Raw genomic sequence first — 22242 nt, forward strand, 5'->3', positions numbered from 1 at the left:
GCACTTCAACATAAGAAACTAATTAAATCAAGCAGAATGGCAAAGTATAGTGAATCTATGCGGTGAAGCTCAAGATTGTTTCTCTCACTGATACTTCGACGCTCCAACGCTTATTAAACAAAGTGATCGAGTAAACTCATAGTGGCTGGTGCTATGCAGTGAAACACCGCACGTACTCAGTATTAAAAAGAAGACTCAACCCAAGCTGAGTAGGAAGAAACACAATTTCAGATTGCCTTCAGAGCTCTCACGGAGGCATTCTGTGTGTGCACCACAAACGTATCGAGCGTATATTTCACGCGACACACCTCGCACGCGTTGCTTCATAACAGTACGCAAGACCACTATTAGACAGTAAGAAGCACCATTAGAAATATATAAGTTCAGGGTGATCACACAGATTCAAAATGAATGAAGTTCATCACATTATAAACAAGTTCATCTCCGAATAAATGTGTTCACTTTAAGAGTATCACAGTTACAAATATGGCAGGTTTCACACCACATGGATTCACCACACACAAACTTGTCACGCGACACGAGCACGATACAGCAAGCAATATCTGAAACACGAATTTTCGGCGCATGTACGTCCTGGCGACTATGGTTTGTCCCACTTTTTCCACATTACACGGACGTCAACTTCGGGATATTTGGATATTCACAGGATGTTCTCAAATCTGCACATATTCCTATAAATCAGAAACGTGCTATAAACTATGCAGTGGGGTGCCACATATTCTCATAAGATATGTAGCAATGTTTTATTTCAAGGCTACATTATGGCTTGGTTTTTGGCGCCATAAGCGCATTGTAGTGTGGTAAATGGCAGCCTAGAGGCCTTACGGCCCTAATCCAAGACGAATGCAGGCCGCGCGTTAATAAATGTGCTTTCGCCTTTCACCATATAAGACGCAGGCTCCCTTTTTGGCCCCTCCACAGCGTACGCGGATTTCAAGAGATACCAGAACGAGCATATACTGAAATACAAATTGTTGGAGTATGTTTATCAAGTGTAGCGTGGCGTATGACGTTTGTAACAGTGACAACGTCTTTGCAGTTAGCTTGTGAGTCTGCAAATGATATCAGCGTATACCTGTGAACGTTCCTGACACCCCGTCCTGAGAAATATCGTGTTTTTAACTCAAGCTACTGTGTATAATGTGATTACTTGGTAAATAAGGTAGTACACCAAAAAAATTTCCCTCTTGCTTACGTCATGCCACTAGAGGTCACGTACCCTAGATGTCTCGGCAAAATAACGCGCGCTTGCTCCTTTCTTTTTACATCTATGAGATGTCTCAGGGAGATAGAAAGTAAGATATTTTTGAAAGTCACATTGTGGACGTACAGGTAATGTCGCATAGACGTGGCGGACATATGCGACGTGTGAGACCTTTGTGGGACATACCTGGGATATTTCTGGTTTACTGGGATGGCTCGCCGGCTACCTAGTCGTCTCCTGCTCGGTGTGTTGATATTCCTGGGGCTCAACTTTCTTCTACGCACGCAACTACGGCTCAGCTTTTAGAAGGTGTCACCCGTTTGCAGTTTTCGCGGCCGTTCATTAACCGTCACGGTCGAAACTCTGGGCCCGGTCTGCACTACAGGACATGAGTAAGGATAACAAACCACGAGAGGAACCACTAAATCAAGCTGCGGCGATGACGGCGGCAAGCAGCAACCCGTCACACTGGGTCGGGCTTTCACTACGACCGCCAGACCACTTCGACTTTGAAAACGCCGGTTCGTGGATTACGTGGCTAAGCCTATTTGAAGACTACGCATTTGCTTCGGGTCTACGCAACGCCCCAGGAGACATTCAGGCTCGGTCTCTTCTTTACTGCATGGGACCGGAAGCTCGTTCGCTTCTTTCTACATTTCGCAACGATGACGCCACCAACTACAGTAAAGTGGTAGAGACGGCACACTTCGTGCATCCCGTCAACGAGGTCTACGAATCTGCGCAGTTTCATAGAAGAGTGCAACAGCTGGGAGAGACTGTTGACAGTTACTACGCCGAACTCTGTAAGTTGTGTAAAAGATATAATTATGCATCATTCGAAGTCGAAGAACGGCTCATTCGTGATCGCTTCATCGTGGGTCTGCGTGACGCTCGACTCGCCGATCAGTTGTGCAGAAATGCGAAATTAAGCCTCAAGGAAGCGTGGACCCCAACAACACCGAACGTCCGTCGGATGTACATGATAGATCCAAATCTCCACAGTCCCAAGCATACATCCGGCGAACGTTCTTTTAAGCGCCGGGTCCGCCCAAATCACTAAGCGCTGCCCAGTGCGCGGTATGGCGCGCGAGGGAACGTCCAGACAGGATCTATTATGCGTGTCTGGCACAAAAAGTAGAAAAGTGCAGCCGGTACAGGTGTAGTAATAACTGAAGCTCAAATGTGTCATTTACAATTCAAAACAAAGTGTTGGTTTCAGTGATGGACGCTTAATTTGAGAGAACGTCGCTGGTAGAAATCTCTGACGGTGTAATTTGAGTCTGAACACCTAGATGGCGTTAGCGTCGGCTCCTGTTCTCCTTCCCTACATTAATGTTGTGTTGTGGCGGGTTTACCTTGCTGTTGTGCTGCGTCTGCGTGTGTTTGAGGACCTCATAGTAACAGAAATTCTGGTCGTAACTACAAGGCACGACACGAAGGGAACGTCAGCTACTGGAACGTAAAATTTGGACATTGTTGTGCGAATTACGTAGTACACTGCGTCGACGCGAATGTGGTACGCAGAGAGGTGGACGCGCTACTTTCAAGTAAACGCCGGTTGAAAATGACTCATCGTAGGTCTACGTTTTTACCAAAAGCTGCAACAAAAGGTTCGTCACACTTTATCAAATGTGTTTGAAGAAGCTTCCAGTGGTTCGCATGTTGTTTCGACGGCCCACACCTGGGGCCCTATCCTGGTCAAAGTAATCTACCTCGATTACTTGAAATTTCTTCTGGCAGTTGGTGCATAATCGAAAAAGGCGTGAATATTAAAAGTGGTTGACACCTTCTATCAACCAATCGCCCCACGTGTTATCTTGGAAAGCGACCTGCCTTATCGGTGTTTCCTCCTGAGAATCCGAAGACCACACCTGTGATCTGCCTGCCCTGCCTTGTTGCTTCGGTTCTTCGGTGTCGGAAACAGAAAACTCTACCGGCGTAAAACTGAATTTCGTGGAAAATGCGTGGAAAAGCACTCTCGTAATTTACTTTTTTGCTGTTTGTCATTTTTCTTGACGTACAAGTGTGCAAGACAGCAATGTTTGTGTGACACCATGATTATATTTTGCATTTATAATGCGGTATGTGCCCGTGAGATGGCGCTGATGGCAGGCAACAAAACGATAAAAGCGCGAAGGATCATCGCAAAGGGTCGAACGGACAGTGTGGTGCCGGCCGTAAACACGTTTATGAGAAATCGGGTCGTGCTTTAGATCTTGAGCTTTATTTATGAGCTTTTCTTTATATTTTTCTGTGTGTTCGTGTGCTCGATATGCGAAATGATAATTCGCATTTCAATATGCTTCTTTTGCTCGTGAGCTGTGGGGTGGTAATGATACCGCAAATGAGCATTGATAGTTTTACTCAAGAAACAGCGAACTTTGATCGATGAGTTTTTCGTGTGCACACCGCTACGTTGCAATAACATTGATTGTACGACGCACTGCTCGGACGACGCTTCGAAAAGCCCGCCGCTTTCACGCATACGATGCCGCGATCGGCGCAGAGAAACGGTGTTAGCGGTGCTTTTTTTCTCATTATTAAACAAAAACGAAGAAAGACATGAATTTTTTGTTGTGACGAGCACATACAGACTTTATACAACACAATAAACGGAAATGCACATGCGGACCCATCACGAAACCCATCGCCGCTCAAAGTAATCGACCCTCTTTCGCTAGGTTACTTTTCAGCTTTCAAACTAATCTTTTACGTCATTGTTACGTCAAAATGACGTAGGGTCACGGTCCGAGATTAGGGCCGAGAGGCTGCGAAGGAAAACTAAGTATAAATTTCAATTGAAACGGGCGGGATTTAAGGGCGGAGTATTCCGTGGCAGCCCCGCCCTACAGCTTGTGACGTAAAGTAATCGAGGTCGATTACTTTTGACGAGGATAGGGTCCCTGTTGACACAAGACTTGGAGCTACAGAGAATGAGCAACTGGAGGAAACAGCCGATTTCTACACAGTGCGTCGTTTTGCATAATAAAGCAATGCCACGAATGCACGAGTTTGAAGTGTTTCTGGAGAAGTATAGAAGCGTGTAAATAATGTCAACATTAAGTTCCCAGTAAACCACGAATATCTTGGAGACCTCCAAAATGTGTCGCAGACGTCCAAGACGTCGAAGTACCCTGTGTACGTCCTATGGATATTCATGATGCGATCCAAATTATGTCGCAGATGTTGCAACTGTAGCTACGTTCCATGGACGTCACATGGACATGCAGTCTGTCTCATCAAAATATTTTAGTTGTTGGGGATATCCAATTCTGTATATCCTCTGTACGTCCCAAAGAGAATATCCTGGGTACATCAAGATTTGGATATTCTGAGGTGGTCGCATCTCGAACAAAAAAAATATGTGTCAAATAGCAGTCTTGCACTGACGATGCCCGTCGTATGACAGGCGAAACGTCTGCTTAAAGTTTGTTTGTTTGTTACGTTAAGTCGGAGTCCTCTCTTTCTTTCGTTATGTCATCTCCCGGCTTTTGGAGTATTTTCGCAAATAGGGGCTGAATGGCGTTTCTCAAAAACAATGGGCGGTCCTGTGCAAGATTGCAAGATTTTGCGTCTTCCAAAACGTCTATGTTACACTGGGCATTTATTGCGAAAGACGCAGAGATGCGGAATTCTGTTGCACTCTCAAATTTTAACTTTCGATGAGTGTCTCAGACCAAGAGCAGTAACAGGCGTAACCTTGTTGCAGAGTTAATACACCACGCAACTCCTCACTTCACTGCTATTTTTGTGTATAATCGGATTATACTTAGACAGCTCACCCTCCGTTTTGTTTCGGAGGCGAGCAGCACCCTTGAATCCGCAGAAGTTTGCAAGACAAGCAATACGGTATTTGTTTTCTCTTGGAAAGGGAATGCTAGTACCTTTCGAAGCTTTTTGGACTGTGAGCTGTTCCATTTCTCTGTTTGCTCTATTTAAACCGCTACGCTCTGTGTCCGTTATGGGAATAACAGAAACTGGCACAGAGGGGAAACAGGGAACGAAATAGTTATGTGGTGGCCACTCTCTATAGTTACGGGTCCGTTAATGGTGCAGACACCAGCACCCCCCCCCCCCCACTACTCTCGCAAAATGTTTCAAAATATGCTTTGAAGATGATAACAGCAACTTCAAGCTCCCAATAAACATCCATTCTACCTCTCGATCTCAAAGCTCTCAATATCCCACGAACGTCTACTGTACGTTTGTGGGATGTTCGTGGAATGAGCAACAGGGGAAGATTATTTCGTCCCCTGGACGTACAGATGATATCTATGGGATTTGTGGCATGCTCCCTGCGACGTTCAAACCTCCGAGTCAGGATATCACATGGATGTTCAAGGGACATCTCTGGTTTGCTGGGTTGGGCATACGAAACAAACCGACAGAAATATAAAAAAACAATATACGTCCCCTACACTGCCCATGGACACGGAGAAGTAAATGGTAAAAGAGGTAAATGGACACGGAGAAGAAAGTGATTTTAGTGATATTTTAAGGGCTATTCTTACGCGGAGCACTTATCAAATAAGACAGTTTGTGAGATACAAGTTGGAACTGTTAGAGCGATATGTGGAAGTGGAGACAATCAGCCGGACCCCCTCAGACGTGACTATGCTGGAAAAAGAACCACACGACGTCGCCGATGGAAAGGAACGGGTTGTATCCACGTTAGAAGGCATGCTTACTATAGTGTCGTAAATAAAGGACACCTTGTTTTTATGTCACAAACAATTTCTTCATCTTCTTTATTGATTTTAGCGACGAGATTATTGGAAAACAGGGCTCTTCAAGCGCGAATCAGGAGTGAAAAAGAGCTCATAAAGTTCGCACACACATCCACGGCCATACTAAAAAAATCTTTGACTATGATTTAGTGTACGCCTTTTTGTGACAAACCTTCTGTGTGAACCTTCTTCGGCGACATCAGTGCATGTGCAGAAGCATTGTGAAAAAGGTCCATTGTAAACCAATGAGCAGCAAGGTGAGAACTTGGAAGTGTGTGGCATGGAGTTACCATGGGCTAATAGCTGTTGGAGTCTACCAGTCTATGAGGGAGCTCTAGAGATGACGGAACTGACCTTCCAGAAATGTGAACCAATTGTGTAGAAAGTTCCAATTCTCTTCTTGATGCAGCTAAACCAAACCGTGCCCTATGACGCAGCTGGACCAATAGCATAATTCCTATTAAATGTGTAGGGAACCTTCTTCGGCGCTGTCAGAGCATGTGCAGTAGCATTGTGAACCAATGAGCAGCAGGGTGGGAAGTGAGTGGCATGCAGTTAGCATGAGCCAATAGCATTTGGAGCCTATCATGAAAGTGACCGTCTAGAAATGTGAACCAATTGGGTAGAAAGTTCTAATAACCCTGGCTAAACTTATCTCATCTAGCGGTGAGTAACCAATGAGTGGCTTGTAGCTCAATGGACCAATAGCAGTTGGGTGAGTGACCACTTGCGGTTAGACGAACCAATCGCAGTTGCAGCCTATGACGGAGCTCTATAGATGTGCGACTGCATAGAAGCAGGAACCAATAAGCAGTTGGGTGAGTGACCACTTGCAGTTAGATGACCAATGATCTCTCTGATGCAGTTGACCAGCCCATACTCTATGATGCGGCTGGACACTGTTGTACCAAATAAAGGTTTAAATCAACAATTGTTGTGTCTTGTCTGAAGCCACTGCTTGGTGCCGGACCGGCTTAGGAGTGACAAATGCAGGCTAGCCAATCACTGTTCACTAGGCTTGGCGTGAACCAATCAGGGCCAGCTATCGGTAGGCTTAGAATGGACCAATCAGTGTGAAGGCCAATCGGTAAGCTTAGTGTGGTACAGCTTAGAAGTCCGGATCTGTAGGCTTAGAATGGACCAATCAGCGGGAAGTTTGCAGAGCTAGTGAAGAGTGCACCATCTGGTGGCACTCTAACGAGGTAAGTTTGGGCATCTGAGATAGAGCCACAGTGGAGCCATTGCCGAGCGTACCATCTGGTGGGCGCTGGTGAAGGCTATGTTAGTTGGCCAATCAGTGGGCTTTGAACGGGCCAATCGGTAGGGGGATGGCCAATCAGAGGGCTTAGAATTCTGGAAAATGTGGAGAGTGATCAGTAGGCTTAGAATGGACCAGTCGGCGGAGCCGGTTAATTGGCATAAAGGGGCGGAGCTCAGCAATCAGCATGCACCAATCAGCGTAAAGTGGGCGGAGCCAAGTAATTAGCATAAAGGGGTGGAGCTATCGTTAAACAATCAACGAGCAGTAGGCTTAGCATGGGCCAATCAACGTGAAGTTGGCGGGCGGCCAACCAGATGGCTTAGAATTGGCTCGTGTTGTATTAGAACTGGATTGTGTTGGATTAGAACTGGATTTTGGCTTAGAACTGGATTAGAAAGAAGTGGGAGAGGAGGATTACAAAAAAGATATCGTTATAGGACCTCTCCATCTACTACTAACACGTGCATTATTTACCACTTTAGTGTGCACTGAAACAAGTCTTGTGCTGTGTGCATACTTTACTTAACCATGAAAGTTTCTTCAGTTAGTGGTTGCTCGTGCCGCTAACAAACAGCTGGAAAAGGGCTCAGCTGCTGTGCTTCGATTTCTTTAAGTAGCGAGTGTGAAAACTGATTCGTGTGACAACTCTCCCCGGTCTCCCCTATACTTGCTCAAGAACCATGTACCAGATTGATATGGGCCAGGACGGACTGTGGCCCGCGGGGCTGGCTTGTGTTCTACTTCGCGGCCTTTATTACTATCAAGAACAGATAATGAATGTGGACTAAGAAATTTCCACTGATCGCTTAGACACCGTCTATAGCCTCTTCCAGTTCTGAATGCTCAGCGAAGAAGAGCAGCCAGTACCGGTGATGACGGTGATATTCACAACACAAGCCGGTTCGCAATGTCCCTGCCGAATGTCTTGCGAGGAGCAGAAACAGTTAGTGGAACTTAAGCGCTGCTGGCTACGCACCTTAAAACTGAAGGATCAGGTCCACGATCCGTTGACGACGTCCGTTTGCTTTACAATAGCCTTTAAGCAGCGCATAAAGGGTGCGGTGTGTGGATTTGTATGTGCAAGAAATGCGTAATTGAACTGGCCTCGCAAAGGATTTGTGAATACTGTGCGAGGCACCACAAAGCAACTTTGGCTGAGAGCGGCGTACGTACAGATGGAGAGAGAACAGCAGGGCGCTGTGTGAGGACTAGGGGGTTAGTATGAGTATGTATCCTGGGACGACTTTTGGGTAAACTACGCCGATTTTCGCCTGGAAAATCTACCGGAACCCACGGGGAAATCTTCAGAAAACACAACAGCCGGTTGTAGAATTCGAATCCCCAACCTCCCAGTCTTCAGCACGACCTTTGCTATCACCAACGAGCGGATGCTTCTTACCCACTCGGCCATGACGCGGTCTACCTGGGAGGTGCTTGGTTTTGACAGTTTGCACCTTAAGCTGTTACGGGCGGTTCGATCATTCCGACCTGGGCAACGGCCCGACCTCGAGTTGCTGAGGACTGGCCGGGCCAAAAAATACCGGCCCTTGTCAATTGCTACCACATGCGTCAAGTCTACACTGTAAGAACAGAACTTCACCACATAACACGCTCTGGGCCTACCACTGCACAGAATGATGCCAGTGTCATCCTGAGTTGAGGAGAAACAGGGTCGTACAACCACTTTGTGACCATTGCGAAGTGTCCCAGTGTTTCAGGTGTATATGCCTACCATTTTTCCACAAATCTGGCGAGAGAACTCTTCCTCCTGATTCTGAATGATATCCGATCTAATTCTCAATGATGGTTGGCTAGGGGCATGTCGTGTGGCGAAGTTGAACTTTAGCGTGGACACTTTAATCTCTGTATCGCTCCCGCACAGCAGTTGTTCAACCAGAATCACGAGCACGTGGGATGGAAAAATTGGGGGATTAGAGTTATTTTCTAACAGCTGTGTATCATTGCCAACATGTGTCTAAAGCTGGAATAACCCCCCCCCCCCCCCTTGTAGAGGTTACTTTGGAAAGAACACGCATGGGGGTCTCCACACACATCTCCACACATTTTGGGGGCGTCGGGGGTGGGGGCGGTCTGGATACATCACTGTCCCGCTGTCAACCATCATCGTCCGTTCGACGTCACCTTAAATCTATTTCATGCCATCCCAGGTATATTTGTGATGCTCCCCACACGTGTGAGTCCAACAACAGCGATATACAAACTAGATTTGTGATGTACATGACACGTACGTTAGGCCACTTTGCCTAGCACTTATACTTTACTGTATTTTGCTTTAAGTATGTTCACAGTCTGGTACTACTTAAAGTACCAATGACGCCATTGGCACGTTACTTTAAGTATAATTTTGAGGTACTTTGCCCATCGCTGATTCTTGGACGTTGTGTAACTCCTACACAGTACTACAGTTCTTTTACAACGGATGTTTTATTGGCGTTTTGTGGAAAGCCTGCTGGCTCACGGCTGGTGGTTAGGCAGCGTTGCTGTCGAGACTATGGCAAGCGAAGAACTATATCGGCATTCTCTTGGCGCCAACGCGTACTGCTCTCCAAAGCCCGCCTGAACAGAAGAGAGATTTAGTTTAATTCACAGTCAAAACAGCACTGTGTATGTAACTGTGTATGTAAGCCGGAAGACACGGATCTAGATAGCGCCATCTCAACTAAAGAAGTCAGCTATGTTAGTCCGTGACTGCGGTCGCTCTTTGCTATGATAGGAGGGAATGTTCAGATTGCAATCAGGCCCTTGTTAGCCTAGATGGCGTTCATTTAGTTCGGTAGTGGATACAGACCATAGTGCGCGAGTTGCTCAAAGCGTTCCACGAAAACTCAGAGCAGCTGAGGTTCCTTCGGACACTGTGGTATCGCTCCATTCGCTGAGGACGAAGGACGTACGCCAATCCTGTATCACTTATCCCGCACGGAAAGTGTTACAGAAAGGGGGTAAGCCTCCCGTTTTCAATAATCGGAATATAGAACGACATCATACTGAGTACCGGTTGGCCATCATCGTGTTATGCGGTCAAGTTCTGTTGTTACCGTGTAGTCTTTAAAAAAAAAAGAAGAAGAAGAAGAAAGGTTAGCCATTGCTATAGCCGCGTTTATATGAATACGACACAAGCGTATCGAATCGAGTCGAAACGGGAGAGATAACGATACGCCACCGTTTACATGGATGCGCATCGAGTTCAGACCGAAGATGGCGCCCCGCCGTGTTTTATCGGAAAGTTATTGCCGCACTTCCGCAAATACTGCCGTTTCCGGTGTCCCGCTACCTTCGCACCGAACGTGAAAATGTCGAAAAAACGTAGCATCTACGCCCCATTCTCAAGCGTACTTCAGAATGACCTCTGCTCTACGGCTGCAAGCCCTGCTGCTTGTGTCAGTATAGATATACAAAACGGAACGTGACTGAGAATTCCCTAACACCGCCAGTTTGTCACTCCGACTAGGAGTAGCAGACGACGCAACACGCCCGCAGCCGAACGCCCCTTCCCATATCCTCTCCTCTTCCGTCGATGCGCATCGCCGGTTTACATGCACAATCTGAATGCGCATCCACCGTCTCGATCCACCTTTGTTTTGCGGATTGAATACGCTACGCTCTCCTAGCGAATTGGCCCGTTTACATGGGTGGATTCTATTCGACAACGGGATACGATACGCTTGTGTCGTATTCATGTAAACACGGCTTATGATGGACCTTGTCTTAGTTGAAACAGATCATGCCCAATCTCAATTACACGCGTCATGGTTATTTTTAAGGTGGCGCACTCGTAACGTCACGTGGCACAAAAAACAGACATTTGAACTGCGCTCTTTCATGTAGTTTATTTATTGTAATACATAAAGCGCATTACATGAGGGCGCAATTTACCGACGATGGCTGAAAGAGCACTCGTTTAATTGGCAAATATCACAAAACCTGCATTCCTATCAACATGTTTCTATACCGATTTTACACCAATAGTTCCTGGTGTTGACATCGATCGCTTCAACCTACACTTTAAGAAAAAAGGGTGTGAAAAGGTGGTAACTTCTATAGTTACCACATAGGTCAACATAGCGCGTGGTAAAGGGTGTGAAAGGGCGGTAGAAACAATTGCCATATAACCAAATTGCTACAAAAAGGCGTAAGCCCCCCTCGCTCACCGAATCAGAAACGGTACCCCTGTCATTCGTAGCAATGGTTGGCGGACAACGTGCTATGCGATGAAGTTCTGTTTGGAGAGTGAGGTAGCAGGTAGAACTTGACAACCGTTTTGGCGCGGCATATGCGACAACTATTACGTCCTAAAAGGTGTAACTGATCCACCTTTTTTTTTTCTAAGAGTATAGGTTAAGGGACACGTTGCGGAAGTACAGGCATTTTCGGAGCAATTTGCTATTTTGCAGCCTAGTGATCGATTGTATCAAGCACTGACAGGTGGATTAATCTCTTTTTAAATCCCTCTGGTGGAAAGTCCTTCTTTTGAATAATGATGCTTTTCTTTTTTTTCTTTTCTTTTTTTCAATATTGCACGCAGTTGCTTGTTTGAGTCTTGTTAGTCAATTTTTAATCATTCATGCTCGAAAACAATTTACATATAAACGTGGTTGAGGACAGTCATCCCATTCATATCGTTTTCTTTTTTTCTTTTTTTTCACTGTTACAGGGACTTGCTTTCCATCACGTGTACAGCACAATATTAAATGTAAGTCGAGATACCCCTTGCATTGCGCGCCAGAAAGCTACGCAATGAAAACATAACTATGCGTTATTTAATAATGCCGGAGTTTTACGTCGCGAGCATACAATGACCATGTGCGAAAATAAAATAGAATTAATTGTGTAGGGTGCTAATAGGGTGCAACGATACTAACGATCTGTTGCCACGAAACTATGTATACAGAGGTAGATGGGTAGAAATCCAGCGAACCGGTAGAGATGTAGGAAGGGAGTTGCCTCAGGACAGAAGCCGCCGATATTTCGAACGGAGACTGTTCTTCTTCTGGGCACCGTCCTCATCATTGGCATGGTATTTAAAGGGTTAGGTGTGACGTGTTTAAAGGTTCATGCGAATTGTGGGTCAACAGCCCGGAGGGAAGAAAGGGTCCGTACGGGTTTTTACGGCCGGAGTGAATGGCCGCTTTGTTAGAGTGTGCAGGGGATTATGTGAACGAAGTCATCTAGGCTCCTGACCGGTTACAGAAAAATGGGGGTTCACGAACACGTGGACGAAATGGGACAAAAGGCAAGAATTGGCAAGCATAGCGAAAGATAAGGAGGTTAGTGGTTACGTGGGGAAAATTCCAGAACGAGCAAAGTTTTTTTTTTTAATATTTGTAATACAAAGTTGTGGCATGCAATAAAGAAAGCAGAAGGCAGTGGCAATCCAGAACATAACTGATGATAATGGAGATAGAAGGGAAAAGCATATTTTATTTGTGAAGTGTTTCCAGGGTGCCTTGTGATTTGTTGATACCGGACGGGTGAAGAGCGTTGAACCTGTATATGAGATACGACTCCCTATCACGTCTGTCACGTGTGGATCTAAACCCGGTTTCTAAAATACATAGTTTAATGTTGTCAAAATTGTGACCAGGAACGTTAAAATGTTCGGCGACTGCTTTGGGGAGTTTGTTGGACGTGTCGGTTCTGTGTCCGGTGAGGCGGTTGTTCATTTGTCGGCCGGTTTCACCAATGTATTGCATAGAGCAGTCGCCGCATTCAATGCAGTATATGACATTGGAGCTTGTGCATGTGAATGCGTGGTTAACGGCGTGGGTGTAACTGCTCGCAGTGCTTTTGATGGAGTTAGCGTGTTGAACGTGCTTGCATGTTTTGCAGCGCGGGAGGTTGCAGGGTCGTGTTCCCGTGTACGGGGCGCTCGTTTCGCTGATTTTGGCATTGACCAAGGAGTCTGCTAGGTTTATTGCGCGTCGGTATGTCACCTGTATGGGATGGGTGAATATATTGCTAAGTCGGTCACTGCTTTTCCCCACGTAACCACTAACCTCCTTATCTTTCGCTGTGCTTGCCAATTCTTGCCTTTTGTCCCATTTCGTCCACGTGTTCGTGAACCCCCATTTTTCTGTAACCGGTCAGGAGCCTAGATGACTTCGTTCACATAATCCCCTGAACACTCTAACAAAGCGGCCATTCACTCCGGCCGTAAAAACCCGTACGGACCCTTTCTTCCTTCCGGGCTGTTGACACACAATTCGCATGAACCTTTAAACACGTCACACCTAACCCTTTAAATACCATGCCAATGATGAGGACGGTGCCGAGAAGAAGAACAGTCTCTGTTAGAAATATCGGCGGCTTCTGTCCTGAGGCAACTCCCTTCCTATGTATACAGAGGGTGTTTCAGTAATCGTGTCAAAAGATTTTAATGAAAACAGAACGCTACGGAAAAATATGATTAGGGACGTTCATCTCTTTTGACCTGCACTACAGGTAATGTTATCAAATTTTAATTCAATTTCTTAAATTAACCTCCGAAATTCGCAGAGTCAACGTGACATTTTTGTTGCCAGAAACAAAAACCTCCCCATGTTGAATATTTACAGCACCCCCCCCCCCCCCCCCCCACTATTACAAAATACGTTCCCTACTAGAATGGTAACAGCTAAAAGGAAGAGTTGCGAAAACTGTCGTTTCCAGACGCGCAACTTGTCGGCCGCCCTCAGTGCCCCGTCAAGAAGCGACACGAGGAGAGCGAGGAGGACATGCATCTCCCCCTTCGGATTCCTTTTCAGTGCTTCAGCTGATAGCAGCAGCTAGGTTAGAACACCACAGCTATACGACTGAGAAGGAAACAGGGAAAGATGGGTCACCGTTTTCTTTGGGCGCTTCTCGTACTAATTTGAGCGCAGCCGACAATTTCCCCATCTCGAAACGACGGTTCTTGTATTTTTTTTCCCCCAACTAGTACCAGTGTTGTCGGAATTATATTTTGAATGGTGCAAATCTAACATCAGTTTTCGTTCAAGGTGACGTTAACTTTCGGAGGTATGATTTAATAAAAATCGTAGATCGCATTTTTTTCTGCAGCGTGCTTTTTCAACTAAACTTGTTGACATTAACTGTAACACTCTGTGTGTACGAGGGTCGTCCCAGTTCTCGGCCTGACACAGCAAGGCTGCGCACACGCACGAAACCTTACCATAGGGCATAGGCTTTCTTCAAGACTGACGCTCCGCGAAATGGCGCATACAAGCTAGAGCCCTGCACGGGTCGACTTTTCCGGGCCCGACCCGGCCCGGGCGCATCGAAAAATAGCCCGGCCCGACCCGGGCCCGGACCTTCATATTTTTATGCGGCCCGACCCGGCACGGCCCGGTGACCCAGTGACAAGAGCCCGGCACGGCCCGGAATCTAAGCAAATCGAGCCCGGCCCGGCCCGGCCCGGCCCGGTGACCCGGCGAGGGTAGATCCCGGCATAGTACTTCCAGCCGCGACGTACGCGTTCCTGGCGATTATCAAACAAATTTATCAGTAAATTTATAAGGAGAGAAGGCAAACATACAAGTGATGGCGGTTTAACACCATAACCGCGCCAGACCAAATTAAATCCAGAACGTACGCGGGCATGGGCGTTATCGTTACACATTCATGATTTTGCGGAGGTAGAGGATGCTGTCGACAAACTCCTTCTCCCAGTCCATACCCCTCTCACCAAGCTTTGCCAAGTGCTTGTGAAATACGTGAGGAGTGAGGAGCAATGTAAAGTGGCTTTCAGAATGTTCTAGAGGGTCAAATCATATGCCTAATGCAGTATGCCTTGCTTGTCTTTGCAAAATATGCACAGGAATGACGCAAGCGCATGATGATATGAGCTAATGCATCTCCATTGTGTGGAATTAGCTGCGTAGCCCGGCCGGGCCTGACTCTCGGAAACATATTTGTCGGCCCGGGCCCGGCCCAGCCCGCGGTGGTGGCGTATTTTAACGGCCCGGGCCCGGCCCGGCCCGCGGTGCAAGCGTATTTTGTCGGCCCGGGCTCGGCCCGGCCCGGAGCACACAGCCAATAACAAGCCCGGGTTGAGCCCGGCCCGGATCGGGGGCCCGGGCCCGTGCAGGGCTCTAATACAAGCTACTCGTGTTTCCTGTGGTCGTGGCAGCCGGCAGGTGGGGTCCGCGCCAGAATGGATGAGTGAAGGCACGTACGTTCGTCGAATATTTGCCTCGGAAAGGCTATCTCCGGTAGGCATAGACCAGGACATTGTGGCCACGTTGAGGAAAGATGCCCTATTGTACGGCACGGTGAAGGAGCGGGCAGCGGAATTCAAGTGAAGACGGGAGAGCCTCAAAGACGATCCCCGGCCTGGCGTGCGAAAGTGCTGCACTACAAAACATCCACCGTGCGCGCGATGAGGTTACGGCATATCGGCGACTAGACATCCAGACCATCACTCATGTCATATCCAAACGCACAGTTCAGCGCATATTGATCTTGATGTGCAGAATGTCTTTGCCAGATGGGTTCCAAGGCTGCTCACGACTCATCAAAAATAAACGCGCTACACCACACCCAGGGAATTCAGGGCAGACTCCACGGGTATCCGTGTCCAGTTTGTGACTGCGGACGAAACCAGGGCGTACCACTTCCAACCCGAGGACCCAGTCCAAACAATGGAAACACCCTTCCTACCCACCGCCGAAGGAGGCCCAGTCTGTCCCATCAGCAGGCAAAGTGATGGGCACGGCTTTCTGGGATACGGAGGACGTGATTTCCATAAGAAAGGGCAGACCATCACCGGGGAATACTATACAACCCTGACATATCAACTGTGGGACGCAATCAAGGCCAAACGACACTATATTCTCCGCAAAGGTATTCTGTTCCATCAAGACAATGCGCCCTCACACCACGCTGCTGTGACGATGACTGACAGCCACTCCTGCAGCTTTTCTGTGGTCAACTATCCTCCGTAGTGGCCGGATTTCGCTCCATCGGACTTCCATGTGCACCCCTATATAAGGAAGGAGGTCTCTGCTGTTCACTTTCCTCGTGGTGATGACATCACTGAGGCAGTGACCCGTTTTTTGGAAGATATCAAACTTGTTTTCCTTTTTTTAAATTTTTCACAGGTTCAGAGGCACTGGATCATCATTCCGCAAGGTATGGCGACGTTGGCGGGGACTACGTAGAAAAGTTACAGTAGCTCCTTGACCTCAGCCACCACCTTCTGGATCAGGCCGATAACTTATCGGACGCACCTTGTATGGTTCGGTCCCGCATTCTTAAACTTGTTCTTTTGCGTTGCATAAACCACATTGACAACCTAATGAGCTTATCAGACAAACACATACTCATGAGGGTCTGAAATGTTTTTCATGTACTCACTTGAAAGCCACATTGGGAAACACGGCCCACATGCAGTACCCGCAAGCCAGAGCAATTACGTTGATGAGCTTTAGCTTCCAGGTGAAAGTGGTCCAGAACTTGAGCGTCAAGGCCACTGCCATGCTGAAGACGTGCAACATACTCAGTGCAAATATAGTCCCCACGGCTAAGTAGACTAAGGGCTCTACACGGCCGTTCGGATCATTCAAAAGATCCTTCATTGACTGCAAGCGGATAAGACACATCATCACTAATCTCGCCGATTCTTGTGGGGTTAACGCTAGAACTTGCAAGAGGTGCACTGGAAAACGCAGTCTAGGGTGGAACATAAAATAATTAACATGGATAAACATAGATAAACAGGATTATAGGATAAACATGGTATATGTCGCATTCTCAGCCTCAGGCCTGTTTCGCACTATCGTATTTGTCGCCTGTTTTGTTTGCTTCAAAAATAGGACCTGAAGGCAATCGACCTCCATAGGTTCAAATGATCTCGTTTTGGCTATGCTAAAAACACGGCCGAGAAAGACGTTTGCGTGAAATGGGCCTTATAGTTGCATTCTACATTCTAAGACAGAGCTTCACCCCATACCACGCTGAAGACAAACCATTGCACGGCACGATACCGTTGTCACACCTGATTTGTGAAAAGCGCAGGGCCTACACCTCTCTGCGGTACAATCCTCTTTTAAGAGGGAGGGGGGGGGGGTGCAGGCCCCGATTCGCCCGTTAACGTCAATGCTAAGTGTCCCAAAAAGACATACGCCTCCAATTTTCGACAAATCAAGAGAGAGAACGATATGATTCGGAATGATGCATGTGTATATTTTGTGTTTGTGCACACAGTACCCCTACAATATCCACTCTGAATTCTGCTGGCTCTCTTATTGAAAGTGATTTTTCCGTGTACATAGTACAAGTTAGAGTCACTGAATAGCTTCAGGGTACTGCAACTGATGTACAACTGCAAGTTCTACGCCAGGGGGCGCCGTGTGGGGACGTCATATTGGCTCCGTTAAGTTCGCCTGCTACACTCTATAAACTGAACTTCACCGCATAGCACGCTCTGCGCCAACCATTGCCACGAATGATAGGGTTATCGCTTCTGATTCGAAGAAAGAGGGAGGAGTAGGCCTTTTTTGTTAATTATCATATATCCAAATTGACACAAAGAGGCGTACACCCTCTTCTCTCTTCGAATCAGAAGTGACAACACTATCATTCGTGGCAATGGTTCGCGCAGAGCGTGCTATGCGGTGAAGTTCAGTTTTTAGAGTGTGTGTTAATGACGGATCCCGTCTGTAGACGATCGTTCTTTCTTCTTTACTCGACCATGCGTTTGCGTCTTCCTTGACGACAATGGAACAAGGCCTTCTAAACAAAATCGCACGTGCTGTTACGGTCAACGCGCTGCAATTCGCATTGTGAAATAAGTTTGCCGTAGCATACGGTCGTTTTGCCTGCACTCTTAAAAATGAACTTCACCGCATGGCACGCTCGTAGCCAACCATCATCTCGAATGATATCGTTATCTTCCCGGATTTGTTGAAAACGGGAGGCGTACGCCTTTTTTGTGACACTTATGCTGTTCATAATTGTCACAAAAAAGGCGTACGCCTCCCGTTTTCAACAAATCCGGGAAGATAACGATATCACTCGAGATGATGGTTGGTTAGGAGCGTGCTATGCGGTGAAGTTCAGTTTTAAGAGTGTGGGCGGAAAGAAACTGCACTCTTAAAAATGATCTTCACCGCATAGCACGCTCCTAGCCAACCATCATCCCGAATGACATCGGTCTCTCCCCTGATTTGTTGAAAACGGGAGGCATATGCATTTTTTGTACAGCTTATGCAGTACATAATTGATACAAAAACGGCGTACGCCTCCTGTTTTCAACAAATGAGGGGCGAGAAAGATGTTCCTAGGGATGATAGTTGGCTAGGATCGTGCTATGCGGTGAAGTTCATTTTTAAGAGTGTGCGGTTCCACGGGCGTGTCAACAAAATGCGGCCGAGTTGCAGATTTTGTCCAATGGGAGACCAGCGCTCTCAATGTTGCCAGACGGCTGTCGGCATAGCGCCGGGGAAGATGAATGCAATACTATGAGTGAAGCTATTCAGTGACTCTAGAAGAAGTCACATGCGCACACACCTTCATTTTTTTCTCGATGGGGTATCTGTGACGGCAGATATTGCACACCTCTTCTTTCCGGTCCTTCACCCATTGCTCTATGCACGGTCGGTGACTGAAGCCGATGCTCCCTAAAACATTAGTCACACTGTTAGGAGGAACAAGAACTATTAGGTAGCCCTATACATTGTGTGTGAATGCTTTAAATCGTAGGGGAGAACGAAGTTCCTTCTTGAAGGTCTCTTCACAGCGATATCTGCACCAGGAAGGTTTTTCCGGCGTTGAAGGTTATTATGGCGAGCGTAGCAGAAACGAAATGACATCACCGCACCATAACGTCGCAACGTCACGTGGTACAGTGGGTGCTACCGATAACATCACAGACACATGATATCACACCACCTGGAACCGGCGCGGTAGTCAGCCGCAGCGCCGGGAGAGGAAACTCAACTGTAGCTGTGTGCTTGTTGCCGCTCACGCTTATCACGCTCGACCACGGGAAATGCGCTCTGAAGCTATCTTTAAGCTATCTGAGGCTATAGTTATAGGAGAAGGCGAGATGACCCGGACGTGAGACAATGCGACGTGGAGGCCATGAGGCGAAGGCGAGAAAATCTGGTACAGGACCACATCATTGCCAAGGTACCGCTACTGTGTCTCCCGGAAACGTGGAACAAAGCGCCGGTCGAAGTGCTCGGTTATAGATGCGTCTGCATAGTCAAGCAACCCGGCAAAGAGCAGCGGGGGTCGCCATTACGAACGCGGCATCCTACCCCAACATACCACCTACAAATCTGCTGTGACGGTGTTGAGGAGTGGGCCGCGTGCGGTGACACGCGCGCTGAGGCCGCTGAACGCCGTCTACATATCACCCGGAATCTCGAGACCAACGTGCCCGCGAACGCGGACGCAGACGCGAGGGAGTTTAGCGAAGCAGACTTGATGCTACAGCCATTTAAGCAGTGTCCCGCAAAAACGTGCCCATCGTAATCACCGATTGACCTAGTCCTCGGCAAGAACACTCCCACGGAGCTGCAGTGCATCGCCTTTCCGTACTATACTATAATATACTTATCATAGTTGTCGGTTGTCGCTGTTTGAATAAAGCAAGTGTGGAAACAGTTGTCTAAGTGTGTGTGTGGTTAACACAACCGTAAAAACGTTGCGCACCAATGTGTCGAAGATAATAGATTGTCGCTGTCACTTCTTCGCACATTGGGGTCGAAAAGGCGTTGATTTTGTCGATTTGGAATATTTCAATCTTTTTGGAACACAAATATTTGGGCCTACTGCAAACAAGAGATTCGAAGAACTGTCGCATCGATAGATCATATGGGCCATCATATGGGATAGATCATATGTCATGAATACGGGTCAGAATCGGAATTGCAGAATCGGTGAACGCAGTCGCGGGGACATTCATAACAAAAATGAAAACAAAACAAAACTAAAGACATAAAGGATGTATCGAGGTAGAGGGTATCCTTGAGAATGCGGAACAGGTGTGACTGTCTCCGGTGCGTCGACGTAGCTGTGTGCAGTAGATTACCATTCCAAAGCTACACTGCAATCATAGTCGCACGCCAAAGCTAGTACCTTTAATAAATGTAAAAACCTTCAGTGTCTACTTTTTTGGGTGTGAGGAAGTAATTTCTTACTACGTTTACTTCGCAGCGATATTCAAAAATCATTTTGCTCGCGGAGAGTGCTTGGAAAACTGTATGAACAAAACTTTTAAATTAAATTATGATTACAAATTCGAATGGTTGAATTTACTTGTCAACAAGTTGTTCTTTTATTAAGTATACTAAGCAACACCAACCTGTGTACACTTGGAACAATTTTTTGGGTTCATTCGCGTACATTTTTCTCCACTGGTGGGTACAGCAAGTGTAGAACTTGAAAGGAGATACGTTACAGTCGTTCCTGGCTACGTCGTGGGGTAGTGGTGGTGGAGTGGACTAGGCGGGTGCCCCTCGCAGTCCGCAATATGCGGAAGACCTATCCCATAACAGCAATATTTTGTAGTACGCGATGGTTTTGACATTATACGAATATCATCACACGCATTGCCCTACCGATCTGCGAACGAAAATAATCGGGCGTCCGTGTGTCAGCTGATACATTGTGCCAACAGCTTCCCCAAAACGTTGTTCTGAGTCCGCCGCAGGCCAGCACCTCTTGGCACCCCAAAACACCTGTTGTGTGATTCATTTGTGGGGCAAGAAACAAAAGTGTAACTCGCCTCTACAAGAACAAGGCTGCAATAGGTAGCCGGCACTGGTGCCCCGAAAACAGATGCGGCATATGCTGGCGTCCTGGTCATTCACGTCCATTCGACTTCGTAGGAGCCCCACGGGGGATCTAGACCGACGCCGGAGCGGGAATTTGCATTCAGATCGTCGTGTACGTCATTGTCGTCCTTCTTTATTGTCGTTTTCCACAGACACCATGCGTGCCACACAGAACTGCTAAGCGCGTAACACGTTTTAGGACTTTCATACCATCCATGTCATTGCTATACTGCGAAAGATCGAGAAAAAAGGGTGTGTGTATATCTCGCTCGTCTGGGCTCTCCTAGATTTATATTGTGCAATATAATTATAAGTACATGCTCTTAACCAGAACTGTAGAAGAAATATAGGTACAAGTATGAAGCTTTAAGGAGGTACACGTTACCAGTTTGATGGGGGAGAGGAGACACCAAACAGCGACTTCTTGCGGCAACGTATGTTGCGGCTTCTAAACTATGAGTTTCGTAATTCTGCATAACTGTTGACGTGGATTGTTTCCCTTATCTCATGTGCGCACTTATGAATCAACTCGGTGTAAACTGGAACTTGTAACGAGACGTGTGTATTAGTCACAGACATTCAAAATATGATATGGATGGTGTACACCAGGGGTACCGAACTCATTCGTGTCCGCGGGTCGCATTGAGCCATGGAGGGGTAGCCTGTTCCTTGATATAAATGACGCAACACAGGACTTACGACGACATTAAACGTTATTTGCGTTGTTGAATCACATGGTCAGCACTCCCTTTTATTTGGTGTGTGGTGAGGAAACTTGGCTTTGTTGACTCTTGTTTTTAACTAAGCCGTCAACATCGGGTGAAAGTGACTGCGCAGTTGCAATCTTAAGGACTGCGTTGTGGTGTTCGTTTGTGAGTTGTGAACGTAGCTTTAACATATTCAGGTTCATCACAGAAAACACCTGTTCGTAGACCTAAGTTGATACAGTTGTCTTGCGACGTAAAGCCACGAATTATTATTATTAGACGTCTGCTGTACCGAACATGGACAGGTTTCTGTGCGACAACATACGTATCTTCGGATACTTTCGTCCAACGTAAAACGAAGCCGCACCAACCTCAGCGAATTTGTTCTATATTGGTACGTCACACTGCAGGTCAACCAGTTCCACTTGTAAGTCACCAGGAACGTTGTCCACAGCTGCAGAAATTGGCGACCAAAAAGGCGCCCTTGCAAGTATCCTGAACTTGAAGAATCTTCAGCCACGCAGGGGGAGGTTTAGAGAGTCAT

At 47.0% G+C, this 22242-nt stretch overlaps 1 protein-coding gene across 2 annotated transcripts; it reads right to left on the reverse strand.

Annotated features, from left to right (window-relative positions):
• Positions 1 to 9645: 9645 nt before the first annotated feature.
• On the reverse strand, positions 9646 to 21177 carry LOC135400071 (E3 ubiquitin-protein ligase MARCHF3-like). 2 transcript variants are annotated; one of them, XM_064631816.1, is made up of 4 exons: positions 20943 to 21177; positions 18719 to 18828; positions 16565 to 16687; positions 9646 to 9790 (listed from the first exon to the last, which is right to left on the reverse strand). In XM_064631816.1, exons 1-4 carry the CDS (start codon positions 21031 to 21033, stop codon positions 9689 to 9691), a joined length of 426 nt encoding a protein of 141 aa, XP_064487886.1. In that variant the 5' UTR covers positions 21034 to 21177; the 3' UTR covers positions 9646 to 9688. The 2 variants fall into 2 exon arrangements, with proteins under 2 accessions (XP_064487886.1, XP_064487877.1); XM_064631807.1 differs by having other exon boundaries at positions 16565 to 16788.
• Positions 21178 to 22242: the final 1065 nt, after the last annotated feature.

The sequence above is a fragment of the Ornithodoros turicata genome, chromosome 1 (assembly GCF_037126465.1).
Source record: "Ornithodoros turicata isolate Travis chromosome 1, ASM3712646v1, whole genome shotgun sequence".
NCBI lineage: Eukaryota > Metazoa > Arthropoda > Arachnida > Ixodida > Argasidae > Ornithodoros > Ornithodoros turicata.